This window comes from Herpailurus yagouaroundi, unplaced genomic scaffold (genome assembly GCF_014898765.1).
Source record: "Herpailurus yagouaroundi ecotype Mexico unplaced genomic scaffold, PumYag 417, whole genome shotgun sequence".
NCBI classification, from domain to species: Eukaryota; Metazoa; Chordata; class Mammalia; order Carnivora; family Felidae; genus Herpailurus; species Herpailurus yagouaroundi.
The window spans coordinates 19,434-42,125 of record NW_024412634.1 but is presented as its reverse complement, the minus strand read 5'-3'; the positions used below and the strand labels follow the sequence as shown (position 1 = coordinate 42,125).

General features: G+C 35.0%; 1 protein-coding gene across 1 annotated transcript; it reads right to left on the bottom strand.

Moving 5' to 3' along the window:
* Positions 1 to 1,408: 1,408 nt before the first annotated feature.
* LOC121022522 (nardilysin-like) lies at positions 1,409 to 21,608 on the bottom strand. Its single transcript, XM_040463703.1, has 6 exons — positions 21,269 to 21,608; positions 18,307 to 18,437; positions 17,336 to 17,405; positions 17,099 to 17,180; positions 15,890 to 16,043; positions 1,409 to 1,544 (listed from the first exon to the last, which is right to left on the bottom strand). The coding sequence occupies exons 1-6, from the start codon at positions 21,521 to 21,523 to the stop codon at positions 1,424 to 1,426; spliced, it is 813 nt and encodes a 270-aa protein (XP_040319637.1). The 5' UTR covers positions 21,524 to 21,608; the 3' UTR covers positions 1,409 to 1,423.
* Between the last annotated feature and the right edge of the window lie 1,084 nt (positions 21,609 to 22,692).

The window sequence follows — 22,692 nt, the reverse complement described above, 5'->3', positions numbered from 1 at the left end:
GTGCTTTCTTCAAAAGTAAGAAAGACTTTCAGAGTTTTCCTTGGTTATTTTGGTTTATCAACCACTCAACAAATACTTATCTGGGCTATGATAAAAGAGATAGTGTGGTAGGCAAATAAGGAAAGTGAAGAAAATTCCGTCCCACCCTCTTTTACAAATAAGTTGAGGGCCACAGTCAGTTAAATTTCTATAAGTAAAACAAAAATCTGCTGACGTCCAGGCAGACGGCTCTTTCTATCCATCTACAGTTTACTCCTCTTAATGAATGCAGTAAGTCATTACAACCCAACAATGAATTAAGACAAAGAAGAGAAACAAGAACAGAAATCTGCCTCTTAGGCTGTGGCAAGCCAAGCCTAACCTATATGAACCGAAAGTCCCCTCAAGTCTAGTATTATTTGTTTTCAATGCTAAAATAAGGCAAGCAGGGCCATTCTATGGTGGTGCTATTTATCAGTACTCTGTAATTAACGGTATTTATAGCATGGCTCTGTAATGAAGCCTCACCCTATATAAGTACAGTTTTTCCTTATGGTCTTCATTCTTTAAATCCTAAAGACAAGAAAAACTGTTAACAAAATTAAATGCATTTCCTATTCAGGGATTTAGTTTCTTTATTCATAAATATATCACAACTGTTTTCAGAACTACCAAAATTCAAGCCATAGACCTAACAAAGGATAAACCATTTATTTATTTGTTTATTTTGAAGGGGGGAGGGGCAGAGGAAAAGGGGAAGAGAAACTCTTAAGCAGACTCCATACCCAGTGCAGAGCCCGACATGGGGCTCAATCTCACGACCGTGAGATCATGACATGAGCTGAAATCAAGAGTCAGAAGCTTAATAGACTAAGCCACCCAGGCACTCCCCAGTATGAGCTATTTAAGTATCAGAATGTTACTTAAAGCTTCAGAGAAAATGTCTCTTCATTCAGAAAGAGTTATGTTAACTTTTAAAGTTTTAACACCTGGTATTAACTTTAAGAATTAGGCTACTGTCCTGGGGCACCTGGGTGGCTCAGTTGGCTGGGCGTCTGACTTCTGCAAGGTCATGATCTCGCTGTAAGTGGGTTCAACCCAGCATCCGGCTCTGTGCTGACTGCTCTAAGCCTGGAGCCTGCTTCAGATTCTGTGTCTCCCTCTCTCTCTCTGCCCCTCCCCTTGTCACACTCTCTCCCTCTCTCAAAAATAAATAAATTAAAAAAAAAAAAAAAGAATTAAGCTACTGTCCTGCAAAAGATTAGTCACTATGGTAAAATGCTCAAAAACTAGACTGAAAAACAAATCTATCATTATTTTATTTCAAATCTACAATGAATTACATTTTAATGGTTCAAGAATATGACACATTTATTTTAATTTTGCCCTTTATGATAAAAGGATAAAATGGTCCAGTGATAATAATGATAAATGTGCTAAATAACTAGTCAATGCAAGAAATAGTCGTAAGATATAAAGCACTTCTCTTACCACTATCAACAGCTTCAACTTCACGGTCAATTGCATCTCTGATCATTAGTGGATGGATGAAAAACTGAGCCCATCTGAAAAACAAAACACAAAAAAACCCTAGCATTTGTTTTTGTTCATAAAAATCTTTTCATCTGTTCATCTGTTTTTTTAAGAAATTTACTAAGTTGGAAATTTAGTTCATAATCATGATATGTAAAATCTAAGTAATATTCTGCATTTCTGTATTTTAAAGTCTACAAACTACCTTTTTTTCATTATGATCTATAATACCCATACAGAAAAGTTCATAAAACATGGACATAAAGACTAATGCATAGGGGCACCTGGGTGGCTCAGTCGGTTAAGCATTGGACTTTGGCTCACATCATGATCTCATGGTTCATGAGTTCCATCAAGAGTTCCAGCCCTGCTTCAGGGGACTTTGAGCCCTGCCTCAGGTGAGCTTGAGTCCTGCTTCAGGTGAGCATGAGCCCTGCTTCCCCGCCCCACCCCACTCTCTCTCCCTCTCTGCCCCTCATGGGATTCTCTCTCTCTCCCTCTCACTCCATTGCACCCTCTCTCTCAAAACAAAACAAAACAAAACAAAACAAAATAATGCATAACTACAAGGTAAAAGTCTGAGCGGCTACCACCCAGGTCAAGAAACCGACCCAGGCCAAGAAACACTGTCAGAACTCTAAAAGCACCCGGCACCTATATCCTAAATGTTATGATAATCACTTCTCTGCTTTATAGTTTGTACATATAAGTACATATGTGTACTTCTAGACCAGTGTTTCTTGACCTAAGGAGCCTTTTCAGATTTTCTCCTAATCACTCTCTTTGAACTTTTAATATCACAGATACACTGTTTATCTGTATGTATATCTGTGATTTCATATAAGGTATATAAAGCCTACTCTTATTCAATGCAGGGTTACAAATGATTAACTTTTTTAAGTTAAAAGTTAAAATTTTAAAGGCTATCAAATATTTTACTTTGCTTTATAATTGTATTTGCTTTTTAATGTAATTTAAATTGTGATGCATCAAATTACATGTGTATCCATTTATTAATAATAGCAATGCAAATAAATTTTAATTAACATCTATTTTTCCAGCAAAAAAAAAAAAGCAATTGAAAAAATTAATTTCCTACAATTTTTAGTAAACTTTTCACTTTTGCTTGATCCAAAAAGAAACTTCCAGCTTAACTGGCTACTAGATATTAAGACAATCAAAATTTTCCTTTCAGTACTTGGCATAACTAATGGGTTAAATAACTTGTTCAATTAAATAAAGTAGAATATTTTTATTTAATTCCAAAGTCATATACAAAAGCACAGAGTATCAATACCCACAAAGCAGGTAATGAAACCAACTGGCACATGCAATGCAGATCACCTCTAGTGATGACTCCAAGATCAAACAATCATTTCAAAGTTCTCCAATCATCTATGCACCAGTTTTGTAGCACTGACAGTGAATGTGCTTTGTATTATCTTCTATGAATTCTTATCACTGTAAATGGTGCTCACGTGATACTCAAGTAAATTAAAAACAGAAATTAAATACTAAGTAAAGATTTTGCCAGCTAGGGTTAAGCTTTGGAGGGCCACAAACCATTATAATATTGAACATTTTTTCATCTAGAAAGAACCAATTTTTGCCACCAATGGGAACAATATGCTCCCTGCTGAGAATGCGTGTTCTAAACAATCCAGTTTTATTTTTTATGTTCTATAAATGGAAATATATTTTATGTATTTTTTATGTCTGACTTATTTACCTATTTATTTTAATAGTCATCCACGATGGTACATGTGGCTATGGTTCATTTATTTTCACTGCTGTAGAATATTCCACTGCATGAAGTTACTCATCCAAGCTACTGCAAATGGTCAGGCTGATTACAGGTTTAGACCATTACAATCAATGCTACCATAAATTCTTACAAATGTGTAATATGCACATTTGCACAAGTTTGTCTAGGTATAAATCTAGGAAAAAACTCCTAGGTAATAGTATATGCAAGCATATGTTCAACATCACTAGCTAAAACCAAAATTTTTATCAGCAGTTCCAATTCCTCCATTCCTCCAAAACCTCACCCTCACCTGGTATAATCAAACTTTAAAATTTACTACAACTTTCAAGAGTACAGTTAAATCTCATACTGGCTTTAATTTACATTTTCCTGACTCCTAATGAGATTGATTACCATTTCATACATTTATTAATCGTTTGAAGTTTTTCTTTGGTAAAATACTTAAGGCTTTTTTCTACTATGTTGTATTTTTTTCTTGATTCTAATATATATTCATTTTATATAATATTTAATTATGTTACATACAATTATACATATAATCTAATAATTAAAAATGACAGTTACTTTTAACTTTTTTAAAATTAAAGAATTATTTATTTGGCGGAGAGTGGGGGCAGAGACAGAGAGAGAGAGGGAGAGAGAATTCCAAGCAGGGTCCGTGCTGTCAGCACAGAGCTCCATGAGGGACGCTTCAACTCACAAACCATGAGATCATGACTTGAGCCAAAATCAAAGAGTTAGACGCTTAACCCACTGAGCCACCAAGGTGCCCCAACAGTTATTTTAAATATACGTCCTTGGTTATGTGTGTTGTAAATATATTCTTCTACTTTATACTTGTTTTTCCCACACTCCTTATGGTATCTTTTGATGAATATAATGTAGTATCAGTTTTCTTTATTTTTTGTGCTTTTTGTATCTTGTTGATAATTCTTACTGGGGCTAAAGTTATACTCATCTCTAAAACTTTTAGTTGTACTTTTTACTTTTTGGTCTATAATCCACCTGGAATTGACTTTTTGTGTATGTTGAGAAGAAGTCAAGTTTATAGAAGCCCAATTATCTTGGAATCATTTCTTTAAAAAGTTCTTTAATCACTGTTACACAGTGCCCCTATCAAAAAGCAAGTGTCTACATATGTGTTGGTCTATTTCTAGGATTTCTGCTCTGTTCCATTGGTCTCTTTGCTTAGACTTCTAATACCATAATGTCATAATTACAAAACAAATCTTAGTATCTAGTAAGTCCTGCTATCCTGTTATTTTTCCTATGCAAAAATAATTAGCCCTCTGCCTTTCCTTATAAATTTTAGACTTAGGTTTTTTTATTTAAAACTACATAAATCTTCTGAGATCTTGGTTGCAATATCGCTGAATCAATACATTAACTAAAGAAAACAGGTATCATTAAAAATAAATTAAGCTTCAAATCCGTGAATAGTACTTTTCTCAAATTACTTAGCTCTTCCTTAAAATCTCACAATAAGGTTTTAATATATTCCCCAAAAAGAGTCTTTATACCTAATTTTTGGAATAATTTCTGAGTGTTTATTTTTTATAGCTTTAAAGGTATTTTAACTATCATTGCTATGGAGAAATACTACTGACTTTTATATATTAAACATTATCAATTTTATCATTTTTATTTTATGTATCAAGCCACACTAATAAATTATGTTAAATAGAAGTGATCACAATCTGCATCTCCTTCTTATATCTGATCGCAACTTGAAAGCTTTCCAGGTTTTACCATTAAATATAAGGCTTGGTTTAAAATATCAAATATCATCTTGAGAAAGTTGACTTACACTCTGTTAGCTAAGAACATCTTGATGACCAGATACTGAATTTCACCACATATTTTCTACATATTTTTCCCTTCAATCTGACAATGTGATGAACTGCATTAATTAATTTTCTCATGTTAACCCTACCTCATAATTTTCAACCCAACTCAGTACTACTGTATCTTTATTGCTATTTGTATGTGAGTATGGTCTACAGTTCTCTTTATATTACACTTTCATATATCAAGAGGTCATACTACCTTCATAAATGAGGGAGGGAGGAATTATTTATTCCTTCAATTTTTTGTAGACCTCTAAACCTAAAAGTTGATTTTTGAGATTTTTCATTACACATTCATTTCTTTGTTATAAGATTATTCAAACTTAAAAAAAATTTTTTTTAATGTTTATTTTTGAGAGAAAGAGACAGTTTAAGTGGGGGAGGGGCAGAGAGAGACGAAGACACAGAATCCAAAGCAGGCTCCAGGCTCTGAGCTGTCAGCCCAGAGCCCAACACAGGGTTTGAACCCACGAGCTGTGAGATCATGACCTGGGCCAAAGTTGGACACTTAACTTACTGAGCCACCCAGGCTCCCCAGATTATTCAAAAGCTTTTTAATTATAATTTCTCTTGTGTGGGTTTTATAAATTATATTTCTAAGAATTACACACTTCTCTTTTTTTCTTTTTTCACTTACTGGCATAAGTATTCAAAATCTTATTATATTTTCAATATCTGAAAAATCATGTCATATTCATTTTCATTCCTGACATTTGCAAGTTACTTTTTCTTCCCTTTGACCAGTCTCGTGAAAGGCTTAACTATTTCATCAGTTTTTTCAAGAACCCACATCTAACTTTCTTGAAACTCTGAGAAATAATTCACATACTGCAAAATTCCCCCTTTTAAGAGATTTATTTTTTTTTTTTTAATTTTTTTTTCAACGTTTATTTTTGGGACAGAGAGAGACAGAGCATGAACGGGGGAGGGGCAGAGAGAGAGGGAGACACAGAATCGTAAACAGGCTCCAGGCTCTGAGCCATCAGCCCAGAGCCTGACGCGGGGCAGGAACTCACGGACTGCGAGATCGTGACCTGGCTGAAGTCGGACGCCTAACCGACTGCGCCACCCAGGCGCCCCAAATTCCCCCTTTTAAAGTGCACAACTGGGGCACCTGGGTGGCTCAGTCAGTTAAGCATCTGACTTCAGCTCAGGTCATGACCTCACAGTTCAGGAGTTCAAGCCCCACGTCAGCTCTGTGCTGACAGCTTAGAGCCTGGAACCTGCTTCAGATTCTGTGTTTCCCTCTCTCTCTCTGCCCCTCCCCTGCTCGCACTCTCTCTCTAAAATAAATAAAAATCAGGGGCGCCTGGGTGGCGCCGTCGGTTAAGCGTCCGGCTTCAGCCAGGTCACGATCTTGCGGTCCGTGAGTTCGAGCCCCGCGTCAGGCTCTGGGCTGATGGCTCGGAGCCTGGAGCCTGTTTCTGATTCTGTGTCTCCCTCTCTCTCCGCCCCTCCCCTGTTCATGCTCTGTCTCTCTCTGTCCCAAAAATAAATAAAAACGTTGAAAAAAAATTTTTTTTAATAAATAAAAATTAAAAAAATAAATAAAAAGTGCACAATTGAACAGATTTACTACATTCACAGGATTGTGAAAACATTAACACTAATTTCAGAAAATTTCATTGCCCACTAAATAAACCCTATACCCGTTAACAGTCATTCCCTTTCCCCATGTTCCTAGTCCCTGGCAACCACTATTCTACTTTTGGTCTCTACGAATTTATCTAATCTGAGAACTACAGACTAAAGAGACATACTGCATGCAATGCATGTACCTTGATTGGATCATAGATCAAAACAGCTAAAAAATAATTGGAGGACAATTCAATTTGAATACACTCTACATATTAGATAATGTAAGGGACTATTAAATTTTCCTAAGATATGGTATTATGGCATTGTAGGAGAATGTCTGTTTCAATAGGAGATGCACATTTACGTATTTAAGGGTAAAGTATCATGAAGCCTGGTTACTTTGAAATTGTTCAGAAAAAGAATATATAGAGAGATAAAGCAAATAAACAAGAAAATGTAATGGGTATCATTTGTACTATTCTTTCAACTTAAAGGTTCAAAAAATTATAGAAAGATATGTACTGATACTATGCATTTAAGTGAAATAGTACATATGGTATGATAATTGTTTTTGTAAAAAGAAATACACACACACACACAAACATATAATGTTAACTGCTATAACAAAAGGGCCAAAAATGTCATTACTCAATCAAAACAGAAGTTTATTTCCTGCAACTTTGACAGTCCAGGCTGGATTGAACCAGATTAAGTAGGTAGCTCTCCTCCACTCAGACTTTCAGGGACTCAGGCTTATAATGGCACTGTTGTTTTCAACATGTGACTTTCAGAGTCATTTACTTTCCAGCTGAGGTGTAAGTTCAGACATTATCTCTCTTACATTTACACTTATGGTGAGACTTTCCACAAGGCCACTCCTTGTTGTTGCAGGGGAGGCTGAAATTTTTCATTCAAATTGGGCAGCCATGTCCCAACTTCAACTCTTAACACTTGAGAAGAGATTTCACTGGGAAGCAAGTACTCTATCAGTCATTAAAAAAGGGAACTTGGCTTGGGGTGCCTGGGTGGCTCAGTCAATTAAGCGTCAGACTTTGGCTACGGTCATGATATCGCGGTTCATGAGTTCGAGCCCCACACTGGGCTTTCTGCTCTCAGCACAGAGCCCGCTTCAGATCCTGTCTCTCTCTCTACCCCTCCCCTGCTCACACTCTCACTCTCAAAAATAAATACACATTTAAAAAGAAGAGGGTAGAGGGTCTTGGCTCCTATGCTGCTTCCAGCCCAAACCAGTTTGTACTCATCCTTCAGGTCCTAGAAAACACACCTCCTTCATGTAGCCTCCCTTGATTTCTCTTTTTTTTGTGAGTTCCTTTGAAATTAAGAATTGACGCCACCTAACGTCACTTAATTAAAACAATATTTTTAATTATTCCAAATGTCTTCCCTTTGCTGGTTTGGAAGTTTTACACTCAAATCCTGTTCTTTTAGAAGTTACCCTAGAAAATATTACATGCATCCTTTTAACTTTTAACTTATCAATGTCTAATGTTAATCAATACCTTACCCCTCAAAATACCTTTTACTGCATTTACCATTACTCCTGACTGATATGCCATTGTTGCTTTAATTTTGTACTTTTAAATTTTCACTATTGTTTTAATCAATGTTCATTTATATTTATTCACATAAAATGACTTTCATTGTTCTTTTTTTCATCTCTGATCTTCATTTTCCTTCTGCCTGAAATAAATTCTTCAGAAATTTCCTTCAGTAAGTTGGCTGGTGGCAAACTTAATTGTGTATCTGAAGGTCTATTTTACAATCATTCTTGAAAGATATTTTTGCTTGGGGTACCTGGGTGGCTCAGTCAGGTGGGCATCCGACTTCGGCTCAGGTCATTATCTCATGGTTTGTGAGTTCAAGCCCTGCATCAGACTCTGTGCTGACAGCCCAGAGCCTAGAAACTGCTTCGGATTCTGTGTGTGTGTCTCTCTCTCTCTGCCCCTCCCCTGCTCGTGCTCTGTCTCTCTCTCTTTCTCAAAAATAAACAAACATTAAAAAAAAAATTTTTTTTTTTAAAGATATTTTTGCTTGGTATAGAATTTGTGGTTGGTAGTTATTTTCTTTCAGGCTATTGCAGATATCCAACTGTCTTTCACCTTTCACTACTCTGAATAGTCATTTATCAATCTAATATACCTTTGAAGGAAATTTGACCTTTAACCTGGCAAACATTTCCTATATTTGGTTTTCTTCAAATCACTATGTTTTTCTACATATGGATTTCTTTAATTTTTTTAAAGATTTTATTTTTAAGTAACCTCTACACCCAATATGGGGCTCGAACTCACAACCCCAAGATCAAGAGTCGCATGCTCCACCAGCTGAGCCATCCAGGCACCTCTGGATTTCCTTGAACGTCCACCTTTGGAATTTGTTAGGTTTCTTTAACCTTTAATTTGATGTTCTGGGAAGTTTCCAATGATCAACCTTTCAAATACTGTGTCTTCTCTATTTTTCTCTCCCACCTTCTAAGACTCCGAGATATACTGACATTTCTGCTATATCCTTTATGCCTCTTTTCTTTTTCTCTGTATTTATTCCCCCCTCTTTATGTTGCATTTGGAACATCTTTTGGCCTTTCAGCCTTTCAGTTCACTAATTCTGTCTTCAACCGTATCTACTCTTTTCTTAAACCAGGGAATTAGGTTTTCCTTTTTTTTTTTTTTTAAACATTTACTTATTTTGGGGAGAGCACAAGTTGGGGAGGGGCAGAGAGATTGGGACAGAGGATCTGAAGTGGGCTGTGTGCTGACAGGCTGACACAGTGAGCCCAATGTGGGGCTCAAACTCACAAACCGCAAGATTATGACCTGAGCAGAAGTCAGACACTCAACCGACTGAGCCACCCAGGTGCCCAAACCAGAACTTTAGGTTTTCAATTTCAATCATCCTATCTCAGTTCAAGATATTCTTTTTATTTTTATTATCCAAATCTCATAGGTCACGTTACAGTTGCCTATTCCTTGCAACTATATTCAAACTTGTGCCTTCTTTCTTTAAAAACAGAAAGTGCAAACATTTTTATAATTTTTGTCTAACCATTCCAATGCCTAAGATTTCTAATGTATTAAAAATCTTTATTTTCTCTCTCTGCCCTTCCACCTTCTCTCAATCCAAAATATATAAACACTTTTTTTTTAATCCTTGTTTTCTGTTTTAACTCATGTCTTGTTTTGTGTGCCTGCTTACGTTTGACTAAATGCTGATCATTTTACTTGAAAAACTATTTATAGGAGCAATGCAAAGCCTAGGATGAAGAATTTTCTTGTTCTTTTTTCTCTTTTGCACATTTATTTGAAGTACAACTTACCAAAAAAACCCTATATATATTTAAAACACACAATGTGATGATTTGATTACGTATCCTTTTGAAGTGATTACAATTAACACATCACCCTACATAATTTCCTCTTTGTATGTGTGTGAAAGTTGAAGATCTATTCTTTCAGCAAACTTCAAGTGTACAATACAGTATTATTAACTACGGTCCCCATGCTGAACACTTTATCTTGAGAACTTATTCATCTCATAACTAAAGACATGTGCCCTTTGACCACCATGTCCTCATCTTCCCAGCTTCTGGTAACCACCATTCCAGTCTGTTTCTATAGAGTTTGGATTTTCTTTTCCTTCTTATTTATTTTATTGTTATTATTATTATTATTATCATTATTATTATTATTATTTTATATTTTTTCTTTTTTGGTGCCACATATGTTAAGATCATACAGTTTTTGTCTTTTTCTGTGTGGCTTATTTCACTTAATGTCCTCTAGGTTCATCCCTGTTGTTGCAAACGGCAAGATTTCTCCCACCCCCCCTTTTTTTAAATGTTTATTTATTTTTGAGAGAGCAAACATAAGCAGGGGAAGGGCAGAAAGAGAGGGAGAGAGAGAATCCCAAGCAGGGGTGGCCTGATAGGGGGCTCAATCTCATTACCTAGAGATCACATCCTGAGCCAATATCAAGAGTCAGAGGCTTAACCAACTGAGTCACCCAGGAACCCCAAGATTTCCTTCCACCTTATGGCTGCATAATACTCCATTGTCTATATCTATGTAGACATATTTCACATTTTCTTCATCCATTTATCTATCAATGCAAGCATTTTCTTTTTAAAGAACTTGTGTTTGCTTCTCTCAGGCATCTGAGAACACTACCAGTTCTGGGCCACTTTAATTCACAATGAAGACTTGAAGTTCACCAGAAAACTCAGGCATTTTGAGAATAGGCTGTAATTTCTTTGGATGCCTGATCCACTTCCTCAACCTGAGTCCCAGATTACTATAAGGAAGATCTCCTGTTAGATACCCCACTTTGTGGGTATTCAGGGTTTTGATATTTCTTGCTCTTGCCCTGAAACGATGATGTAGCCAAGTCCAAATATATTGAAATTAGCAAATGCCATCAGGGCAAAAGCAGCTTCCATTCTCATTTACTTACCAGAGTAAAAATTCAGTCATTGCCTCAACTTTTTACTTATATGATCCAAGATATTAATAAACAATGTGACCTGTGTGAAGGAATTGGATTTACTGACCTATTAAAAAATCCTAGCACTTAATACATGCTATAGGAGTCCTTTCCAAATAATCAAAAGACTTTTTATTCCTTAGTAATTGTAGAAGTATATTATATAAATTATAGTGGATACAATACTTAATGCTCTACCACTATCATTTATGTCATAAATTCATGATGACATTCTAATTATTTTCTATTAATATAGTAGCATTCTTTTTATTTCTGGTAGCTTCTTTTTTTCTAAGTAGAAACAAATGTATAAATATCTTCTGATTTCCTACAGCAGTCCTCAAATCAAAAATGGATAGTCTCCAAAGAAGAAATGAAATAAGTTCTTTAACTAGACTTTACACCATGCTTCATTAACTCTGAGGTGGTCAGAATTTATTCAACATACTCTTCACCTAATCTTTTTTCCATCAAAATAGGCTTTTTCCTTCTTTATATTTAGACATAATCAAATGTGGGTATTTTCGGTTTAGGGGTATTGTTATTTGTTGTTTGTTTTGGGGTTTGGTCTTTTGGTTTTTGTTTTTTGGGTTTTGGTTTTTTTTTTTAACCAAATATAAAGTCATGAGAATTCAACTTGACTACCGCTCAAGATTTCTCCACATTTACAAATATCTGTTTGGATTTTGTGAAATCTTGGGAGCTAAGAACTTTGAAACAAGAGCAAACATGCAGTCATCCTCAGAGTATTCTTGATTTTATAAGTTCACAGGAAAGATAATCTTGAACATGATTTGCATTGCCTTAGTTGATTAGTTTTGTCCCTATCTTTTGGTTATTTTCAAATTAAATGTTTAATTACAGAAACTAATACACTGAGTATCAAATGTGTGTGCTATGAGCATGTTCTAAAGTATACAATTAAGAGGCGCCTGGGTGGCTCAGTCGGTTGAGCGGCCGACTTCGGCTCGGGTCATGATCTCACGGTCCGTGAGTTCGAGCCCCGCGTCGGGCTCTGTGCTGACAGCTCAGAGCCTGGAGCCTGTTTCAGATTCTGTGTCTCCCTCTCTCTGACCCTCCCCCGTTCATGCTCTTTCTCTCTCTGTCTCAAAAATAAATAAACGCTAAAAAAAAAATTAAAAAAAAAAATAAAATATACAATTAAAAACAGCTAGTTTTTAAATAGTTCACTGAACACAGGCAGCCATATTAGAGATTAAGGAAGAAAAACTAGAATGTTGTATCCTATTATAAATGTTATCAAAGTAATATTGTCAATTTTAATGGTATTTTAACACTGTTTTAGCAAAAGAGTTGTTTACTGGGGATAGAGGAACATAAATATTTATTCCGTTGAGAAGAATGGCATATGCTTTCAACTTATGGGTCAAAATCTCTTAATGGAAAAGACAATTTCTTTAAGAAAACTGAATTTTTGTCATGTTTTGAGAATTTTCTGGTCATTTATGGGTTAATTTTATGGTAATTTTTTCTATAAAGAAACAGTATTAATTCACTCAACAAATATTGGTATAGATTATCTATCAAATTCCGGATGCCAGAGAGATATCAACAAGTAAATAGATAAAAATCCCTGCCCTCAGAGGGCTTACATTATATTGATCAAATTCAAGATTTCTTTTTTTTTTTTTAATTTTTTTTTTCAACGTTTATTTATTTTTGGGAGAGAGAGAGACAGAGCATGAACAGGGGAGGGGCAGAGAGAGAGGGAGACACAGAATCGGAAACAGGCTCCAGGCTCTGAGCCATCAGCCCAGAGCCTGACGCGGGGCTCAAACTCACGGACCGTGAGATCGTGACCTGGCTGAAGTCGGATGCTTAACCGACTGCGCCACCCAGGCACCCCAAGATTTCTTTTTTTATATTTCAATCTTATATTTATCTAGAATTTTCTAGTGTAGACTCTGGTCTGCAACCTTGTGACATCAAAACTCTACTAACACATGGACAGAAACTTTCTGGAAAACAATTTTACAGTATCAAAAGCTTTAAAAAAAAAAAAAAAAAAGCCTTGCACATGGAACATTTTCCAGAATAGATCACATACTGGGATACAAATCAGCCCTCAACAAGTACAAAAAGATCCAGATCATTCCATGCATATTTTCAGACCACAAGGCTATGAAACTCGAAATCACTCACAAGAAAAAATTTGGAAAGACCACGAATACTTGGAGATTAAAAGACATCCTACTGAAGAATGAATGGGTTAACCAAGAAGTTAAAGAGGAAATTAAAAAGTACATGGAAGTCAATGAAATAACACCACCATAGCCCCAAACCTCCAGGATGCAGATTTGATCCCTTTTGGGTCAAAAGAGGGATACAGCAATCCAGGCCTTCCTAAAGAATGAAGAAAGGTCTCAAATACACAATCTAACCTTACACCTTAAAGAGCTGGAAAAAGAACAGCAAATAAAACCCCAAACAAGCAGAAGATGGGAAATAATAAAGAGTAGAGCAGAAATCAATGATCTCAAAAAAAAAACAGAACAGATCAATGAAACCAGGAGCTGGTTCTTTGAAGGAATTAACAAAATTGATAAATCCCTAGCCAATGTGATCAAAAAGAAAAAGGAAAGGACACAAATAAATAAAATCAAGAATGAAACAGAAGAGAGCACATGCACCCCAATGTTTTATAGCAGCACTATTGACAATAGCCAAAGTATGAAAAGAGCCCAAATGTCCATTTACTGATGAGTGGATAAAGAACATGTGGTATATTTACATACAATGGTGTATTACTCGGCAATCAAAAAATTGAAATCTTGCTATTTGCAACAACATGGATAGAACTAGAGGGTATTATGCTAAGCGAAATTAGAGAGGACAAATATCATATGACTTCACTCATGTGGAATTTAAGATATAAAACAGATGAACATAAGGGAAGGGAAGCAAAAGTAATATAAAAACAGGGAAGGGGACAAAACATAGACTCTTAAATACAGAGAACAAACTGAGGGTTGCTGGAGGGGTTGTGGGAGAGGGGATGGGCTAAATGGGCAAGGGACATTAAGAAGGACACTTGTTGGAATGAGCACTGGGTGCTAGATGTAGGAGATCAATCACTGGATTCTACTCCTGATACCATTATTGCACTACATGCTAACTACCTTGGATGTAAATTTTAAAAAATAAGTAATAGAAGTATTCAAAAAAATTCAAAAAAAGAAAAAATCCTTAAAAATGCAAAAAAAATACACATGCATGAAAAAAAATACACATGCAAATATACTCAGCAATTTTACTTCCTAGAACTTAATTAAAAAATAATTAAAGATGTGCACAGAGATTAGGATATTCATCACAGCATTACAAATACTAAAAACGGAACACAGGGGCGCCCGGGGGGCTCAGTCAGTTGAGCGTCTGGCTTCGGCTCAGGTCATGATCTCACAGTCTGTGAGTTTGAACACCGCGTCGGGCCCTGTGCTGACAGCTCAGAGCCTGGAGCCTGCTTTGGATTCTGTGTCCCTCCCCCCTCTCTTTCTGCCCCTCCCCCACTCACGCTCTGTCTCAGAAATAAATAAACGTTAAAAAAAAAATTTTTTTTTAAACTGAACACAATTCAACTAACCAATCATATGTAACTTGTTAAACAGATTATGTTATTCCTTATACAATAAAAATAACACACAATCCCTTAAAATTAGGTTTTATAAATTACATCATGATGTATAAAAATGATAGGTCTTGTTTAAAATATAAAAAGGGGGGCGCCTGGGTGGCGCAGTCGGTTGAGCGTCCGACTTCAGCCAGGTCACGATCTCGCGGTCCGAGAGTTCGAGCCCCGCGTCGGGCTCTGGGCTGATGGCTCAGAGCCTGGAGCCTGTTTCCGATTCTGTGTCTCCCTCTCTCTCTCTGCCCCTCCCCCGTTCATGCTCTGTCTCTCAGTCCCAAAAATAAATAAACGTTGAAAAAAAAAAATTAAAAAAAAAATAAAATAAAATAAAATATAAAAAGGACCCATTCATATGTAGAATTTAAGAACCAAAACAAACAAACAAAGGGAAGAAAAGGGACAACTCAAAAATCAGACGCTTAACTAACTACTGAGGGGAGGTGTGTAAGAGGATGGGTCAAATAGGTAAAGGGGATTAAGAATACACTTATCTTGATGAGCACTTAGTAATAGTTAGAATTGTTGAATCATTATACGGTACACCTGAAATGAATTTAACACTGTGTATTAACTATACTGAAATTAAAATTTAAAAATTAAAATAAAAATAGAATAGAATATGAATAATAATCCTAAATACATTTAAAAATATAGACGACCATACACCAAACCATTAACCATAGTTATCCTTAGATATCAAATTAGGAACAATCTTACCCCTTTTTTGCTTCTGTTTTTCCATATTTTCTACTAAATTAGAAAAAATAATCGCAATAATGAGCCAATAGAGTATACATTATTTATAAAACTCAAAGGTGTTTAAGGGTTTCAGTGTAATCTTCAACACAAAGACTAAGTATATTACAGAACAAGAGCCAAGGTGCATTTAATAGTTTGCTCATTTCTCCAGATAAAGTATGACAATTCTACAGAATTAGAGTACAGCTTGAAAAGAAATACCATAGAAAAATGTCCAATGTCTCCATTTGTAAAATGTCGTTAGATAATTAAAATAAAAATACATTTTGAGTTAGTTACCTATCGAGGGCCTCCTTAAAGTATTTTCTCTGGACATCAAATTGAAAGACTGTACGTTCACAATCAGTTGAAGCATTATCACTACCCCCATGTTTCTTCAAGAAGGCATCAAATCCATTTTCATCTGGATATTTCAAGCTACCCATGAATACCACTAAGTGGAAAGAACACAAAGTCAAAGAACACAAAGATGTAGACAATGTTATTATCAACAATGAAATTTCTCATGTGCAAAACAAAACAAACAGAAGAAATATACCAACATACTAACAATGCTTATCCCTGGATAATACTTTCTTCATTATATTTCTGCTTTTGTAATTGTCCATAATGCTCATCTATTAGTTTTATACTAAAAAAACTAAGCACTTTATTTTTTAAAAATATTTATAAAAAGGTTAAAATGTAAGTATTAGCATATATGCAGATTGTTACTATGAAAGTCCTAAGGTGCATGTTTACCCTCAAATAGCTTAGAAAATCAGAATATAAATAAATAATTCAAGAAAACAAATATAGACTTAAATTTATAACTGTACAGCAACCACACAGGTTTTATTTAGGTATATTCATAATTAAACTGAAGATTTTGTTTTGTTTTGGTATTAATCATGCCTCTTTATTTTCTGTATTCCCAATGTTTGACAGCTTGGGGCATTGCTACCCTGGAAGAGGCAGTCCTTCCCAAGGTTATAAGATTCTTAGAGATGGGCAACTATCTCCTGATCTGTTGGCCTTACCATACCAGAACAATAATAAAATCTACATTTTAAAATAGTTTTATAGGTGGGCTTCATTCTAATCCACAAAATTATACAGTCAAGGAGATTAAAATTAAGTCTTCCCCTATGATATTAATAAATGTTTTTCCTTCAGGGCGTTGGAGCAGTTCAGTCAGTTAAGTGTCCGACTTCTGCTCAGGTCATGATCTCACAGTTCTTCCCAGTGTCGGGCTCTGTGCTGACAGCCCTGAGCCTGGAGTCTGCTTCGGATTCTGTTTCCCTCTCTCTCTCTCTGCCCCTGCCCACTCTGTCTCTGTCTCTCAAAAATAAATGTTTAAAAAACTTTTTTTAAATAAATAAATGTTTTTCTTAGTCTTTTATTAAACATATCACATTTCTATAAAACCAGTTATTTATCTTTAAAATCAATTTGTACAAATTTGGAGGAAAAAACACACTCAGGAATAATATTCTGTAAAGATCTTACTGTGTTCCAAAAAGTGTGCCAGCCCAGGCAGGTCATCTGGATCAGCAAAACTCCCAACTCCAACACAAAGAGCCGCTGCAGACTGGAGTAAGTAGAACACATGCAAATAGTGAGTCAATCCTAAAGGAATAACACTGTCATCACATATTAAGGATTCACTTGGAGATGGATGTTTCCAACAGAAAGTAACAAAATTCTTTCCCTGAGAATCAGGAGGAGCAGCATAGTGAAACTCACCAGAACTGTGTCAGTTTCACCCTGCTGCTCCTCCTCTTGCCATCCTCCCAAATGCTGAACAGGTGCAGACCTAAGGGAAAAAGCAGAAACAGAAAAAAAAAAAAAGGAAAGGGGACTAGCCAGCCCACCCAAATATCATTTCCTGCCAGCATTTCAGAGTTCCAAACCAAGTATGTTTCCTGACTTAATAGATTTTGGAAATCTGCAGAAATAATTTATCTAGGTAGATTATTTCTAAAGATCTTAGCAATTAACGACTATGTGTTCAGTAACTCAGTTATCAGAGGTGAGACTTCTCAATATGTTACTCAGAAAATTTTGTTTTTATTAAAACAGGGTAAAAAATAACATGTCAGGAAAACATTTAATAAAGATAGTAAATGGTTAAAAAAGTCTTTATTAAAAAAAACTACAGAACTAAACTTTAAAGAGGCTTTTTAGTTCTTCTTTTCTTATTGATGATATACAGAACATATATCTGATCAGTAGGTATTCTCCCAATACCTTGGGCAAATCAGAGTTTTTAACAAAATGGATGGCCAACAGGTATACCAAATTATGCACTAAAAATGATTAGGGTATACCATTATGTGATTGTAAATTAAAAGACACAAAACAGAAGAGGAAAATAGTCTATTTGAATCCTTGAGGATAGGAAGTTGAATTATTAGCTTTCCCCACATTTTAGAAATGTCAATTTTAAAAGGCTAACATTTGGTGATATAGACTGCTTTGATAAATGGTTACTCCTCTAAAAAGAGAGCTTTCAAAAAATAGCATGTACCTGGCATAAAGCCTGACCATGTGTCATAAATGGAAAATATGTTTACAGAAGAACCAAACAGCCTCATTTTACACTGTAAATCCCATTTTGAAGTTGTAGGCACATAAACTCAGTTAAAAAATAGGGGAATATCCACTTCTTCAAACTACAGTCTAACCTGTTCTGGGATGTTTAATAGGTGCCTAACCTGCTTTCAGCTCCAACTACCCCATAAAGATTTCTTGCTTCGACCAGGGTTGAAGACATTTTTGTATAAGATGACTTAAACCACAGTCTATCAGTCAGCTTTGACCACAGCAAAAACAGGCTCTGCGATTGCTAGAAAAGAAATTCATACTTGAGAATTATCTACCCAAGAAATTCATACTTGAGAAATTCATACTTGAGAACTGACTTAAGAAAACCCTGAACAAATCATAATTCTGTATGTATCATACTTAAATTTCAACCTTGTTAGTTTATCAAACCTTTCAGATCAAGAACAACTTCCTTTTGGGAAGATGAAGATGGAGAGGGCTAAAAATGATGCCTCAGGTAAGTAGTTAATTCTTAATTAGGTAAATGTTCTCCAAAAACCTCAAAATTATTTCTTCCCGCTTCTTTTATTAACTTTCATATTTACCTTAAACAAGATCCACATTTTTCAAATAAAAATTAAACCATAAAATCACTGAAAAACCCTAAGCTACTTTTTAAGCCATCTCTTACATAGACTATTTCCCTTTTGCATACACTTATTCATTCATGAATATAAATCATTTCCAATGTTACAATCAGTCATAGGATCTTTCCTTTCACTAGTATAACCACTGCAGCTGAATAAACAATTTGATTTCATCTTCAAACTACATTAGGTTCCTGCATTCCTTTCTAATATGATCTAGAACATTAGCAATCAATATCTTATGAGGGAATATATCAACTGAGTTTTCAGAAAAGAAAGGCAGCATCTAAACCATTTTTAAATGAGCACTAGAATCTGATCTTGCTGTTCTAAAAAAGGTAAACATTTAGAGTTTGATCCACCTAAGCAAAATAAAAAGGGGTACCAAAATACTGGATGCACATCTTCATTAGTCAAAGGGGCTTACAACCCCTATAATAAATCTAAAGTATTTTACTATGTCTTGACAATAAAATCGGCTGTCAAAACAAGTCTTTAACCCTACAGTTTTACTTATCAGTTGACAGATGATATAAAGAAATCCAAAGTATGGAAAAGTTGCTAACAGATATAGAAGGAAACTTTTAGATAGGAAATATTCACTTATTAAGTTATAACATAATCAGTTTTAGAGCTAAAATAGGACTTAAAAATTATGTATATAATCTAGGGACACCTGGCTGGCTCAGTCAGTAAGAGTATGTGATTCTTGAACTCAGGATTTTCAGTTCATGTCCCATATTGGGGGAGAGATTACTTAAAGAAAAAATAAAATCTTAAAAAAATAATTACCTATATAATCTAATCCTGTTGTTTTAGAAATAAGAAAATGAAAAGGCGTAAAACCATCCAGATAGAGACAGAGCCAGAATTAGAACTCAGGTTTCCTGACTGTCAGTGTTCTTTTCACTTTGTGACTTATATAATTTCTTCCTATTATTGCTCTATTTGGAATTATGAGATCTATTTTAAATTAATGTATTAGTTCCCAATTTATTTATAAAGACCTTAATACAAAGTATCAAGTGGCATATGTATATATATATTTTTCCTTTCAGTATTTTGGTTTTTATAACTAAAGTTTTCCAACTAAAACCACTTGTCCTAACATGTTACCCCAAAACAGGCATTACTCATAATCTACATAGCAAGGGGCAAATAGCTTCTCACAAACATGACTCAATCCCCTTTCAACAAAAAAGTGAAAAAACTGGTACAATCTTCTTTAAGAAAGTAATTTTTCCAGGAAGAGTGACTATCAAAAGGATTTACTCATAACATATTTACACTACCTATATCTCACATCTTTTTATCTCTGAAGGCTGACCACCTTATGGTAGAATACATTTGACATCTATATTTTAGTCTTAATAATATGAACCTTACTTCATTTGTATGTTGACTGTACCATGTTGAATATATTATCAGTATTCAAGAAACTAGCTTTAACAAACATTTGCTGATCAATCCCACTATAATGCCTCCAAAATATTATCCTCTAATGTAGATACTCCCTACTGCAAAATGGAGGCATTCTTTAAAAGATATCTAGAGAGGAAAATTCTCCTTATCAAGCCCTATTGATATATTTACTTATTGTTATTATACTTGACCCATGAACAACATAGGTTTGAACTGCCCAGGTCTACTTAATTTATATTTTTCAATAGATACAACACTGTAAATGTACTTTCTCTTACGATTTTCCTCACAACATTATCTCTAGCTCACTTTACTGTAAGAATACAATACATAATACATATACAAAATATGTGTTAATCAACTGTTTGTGTTATCAGTAAGTCTTCCAGGGAAAAGTAAGCTATTAGTAGTTAAGTTTTAGGTGAATCAAAAGTTATACATGGATTTCCAACTGCACAGGAGGATGGGGACCCCTAAACCCCACATTGTTCAAGAGTCAAAGTTCAACTGCCCATTTTTATTTCAATTCCTCCAACTTACTTGGTGCCTCCCCATAAAAAGAGAAAAAATACATGAAATTACTAAGCGGAAATTATCCATGAGGATGCTTAGAACCATAGGCCCAGGTGAGAATTCTACACTACCCTGTTCTTTTTCCAGTCCCTCCAAGGATAATATACTCTCCTATCCCTCTATTCCAAGCTAAGAATTGCACAGATCCTCAAATATTACCAGTGAAAACCTCTAAGACTTATGATATGAGATCATTACATTTTGAGTTTTTCTTTATTTTCCATTCATTTCTTTTTTATATATATATGAAATTTATTGTCAAATTGGTTTCCATACTCCATTCATTTCTATAATGAGCTTTTATACTTTCCTAATCAGAGCAAAATGTTTTTTAAATATTATTTTTATACAGAATAAATAGACCTTTACTAAAGATCAAAAGATAAATATATACTTCCTTCTTTACATTAAGAAATAAAACATGAATTTAGGACTTATCCCAAAGAATTTCCAAATCAGAAAAAGACATAATAATAAACAAGATTCACACCTGTTTTTCAGTGGTTTTCTTTCTAGCTTCTGCCCTCTCTTCTAATTCTTCTAATTCATTATCCTCAGTATCAAGATCCTCATCATCATGTTCATCCTCATCATCAAACTCATCTTCATCATCAAAACCCTCTTCATCATCATCTTCTATTTCAGCTCCAGAATCTTCATCATCATCATCGTCATCATCGTCTTCTTCTTCTTCCTCTTCGTCGTCTTCCTCATCATCTGTTGCATCTCCTGTTTTACCTTCCATATTACTTAGGTCTGAAATCAAAAGTGCCTGCAAGCCATTCCGTAATTTGATGTACCTAAAAAAAAGAGGGAAAAAAAATCACAAACATTTTGAGTCAGCTTTTCATTATGTCACACAAGTAATCATCTTAGCAGAATTTAAAAAACAAAACAAAACAAAACAAAACAAAAAAAAAAAAACACGGGGCTCAAACTCACGAACCATGAGATCATAATCTGAGCCAAAGCCAACTTAACCTACTGAGCCACTCAGATGCCCCACCATACTTTTATCAGACAAAATGGACTTCAAAACAAAGAAAGTCATTATATAATGATAAAGGTGTCAGTTCATCAAAAGATGTAACAATTGTAAATATGCGTGCTCCCAACACCCAAGCAACAAAATATATTAAGTAAATAATAACAAATCTTAAGGGAAAAATAGACAGCAGTACAATAATTATAGGGGAATTCAATATCCCACTATCAGTAATAGGCAAATCATCCAGAAAGAAAATCAACAAGGAAACATTCGAATTGAACCACACTTAAAAACAAATGTACTCAATAGACATACAGAACATTCTATCCAACAGCAGCACAATACACATTCTTCTCAAGTGCACATAGAACATTCTCCAGGACAGGTCATATGATAGACTACAAGATAAATCTTAGCAAATTTAAGATTGAAATCATACCAACTATTTTCTCTAACTACAATGGTATGAAACTACTCATTGACAGCAAAAGGAAAGTGAGAAGTTCTACAAAATTGTGGAAACTAAACAACATACTTCTAAACAATTAAGTCAAAGAAGAAATCAAGAGGGGAATAAAAAATTATCTCAAAACAAATGAAAATGGAAATACAACATATCAAATACTGTGGAACACAGCAAAAACTCTTCTGTGAAGACAGTTTATAGCAATAAATACACGTATTAAGAATTCAGAATGAGAAGCGCCTGGGTGGCTCAGTCGGCTAAGCTTCTGACTTTGGCTCAGGTCATGATCTCACAGTTCATGAGTTCAATCCCTGCATCAGGCTCTGTGCTGACAGCTCAGAGCCTGGAAACTGCTTTGAGTTCTGTCTCCCTCTCTCTCTGCCCCTCCCCCTCCCTGCTCATTCTCCCCTCTCTCAGAAATAACATTAAAAAAAAAATTTTTTTTAAACAATCAGAAGGA

Bases quoted from the DNA above. Each gene is read 5' to 3' on its own strand.
- LOC121022522 (XM_040463703.1), bottom strand. From the start codon at position 21,523: ATGGAAGGTAAAACAGGAGATGCAACAGATGATGAGGAAGACGACGAA. The intron at 18,438-21,268 runs GTGTGAATCTTG...TTTCTTTTCTAG, and splicing joins AGAAAACCACTGAAAAACAG to CAATCGCAGAGCCTGTTTTT. The intron at 17,181-17,335 runs GTGAGTTTCACT...TACTTACTCCAG, and splicing joins GTGAAACTGACACAGTTCTG to TCTGCAGCGGCTCTTTGTGT.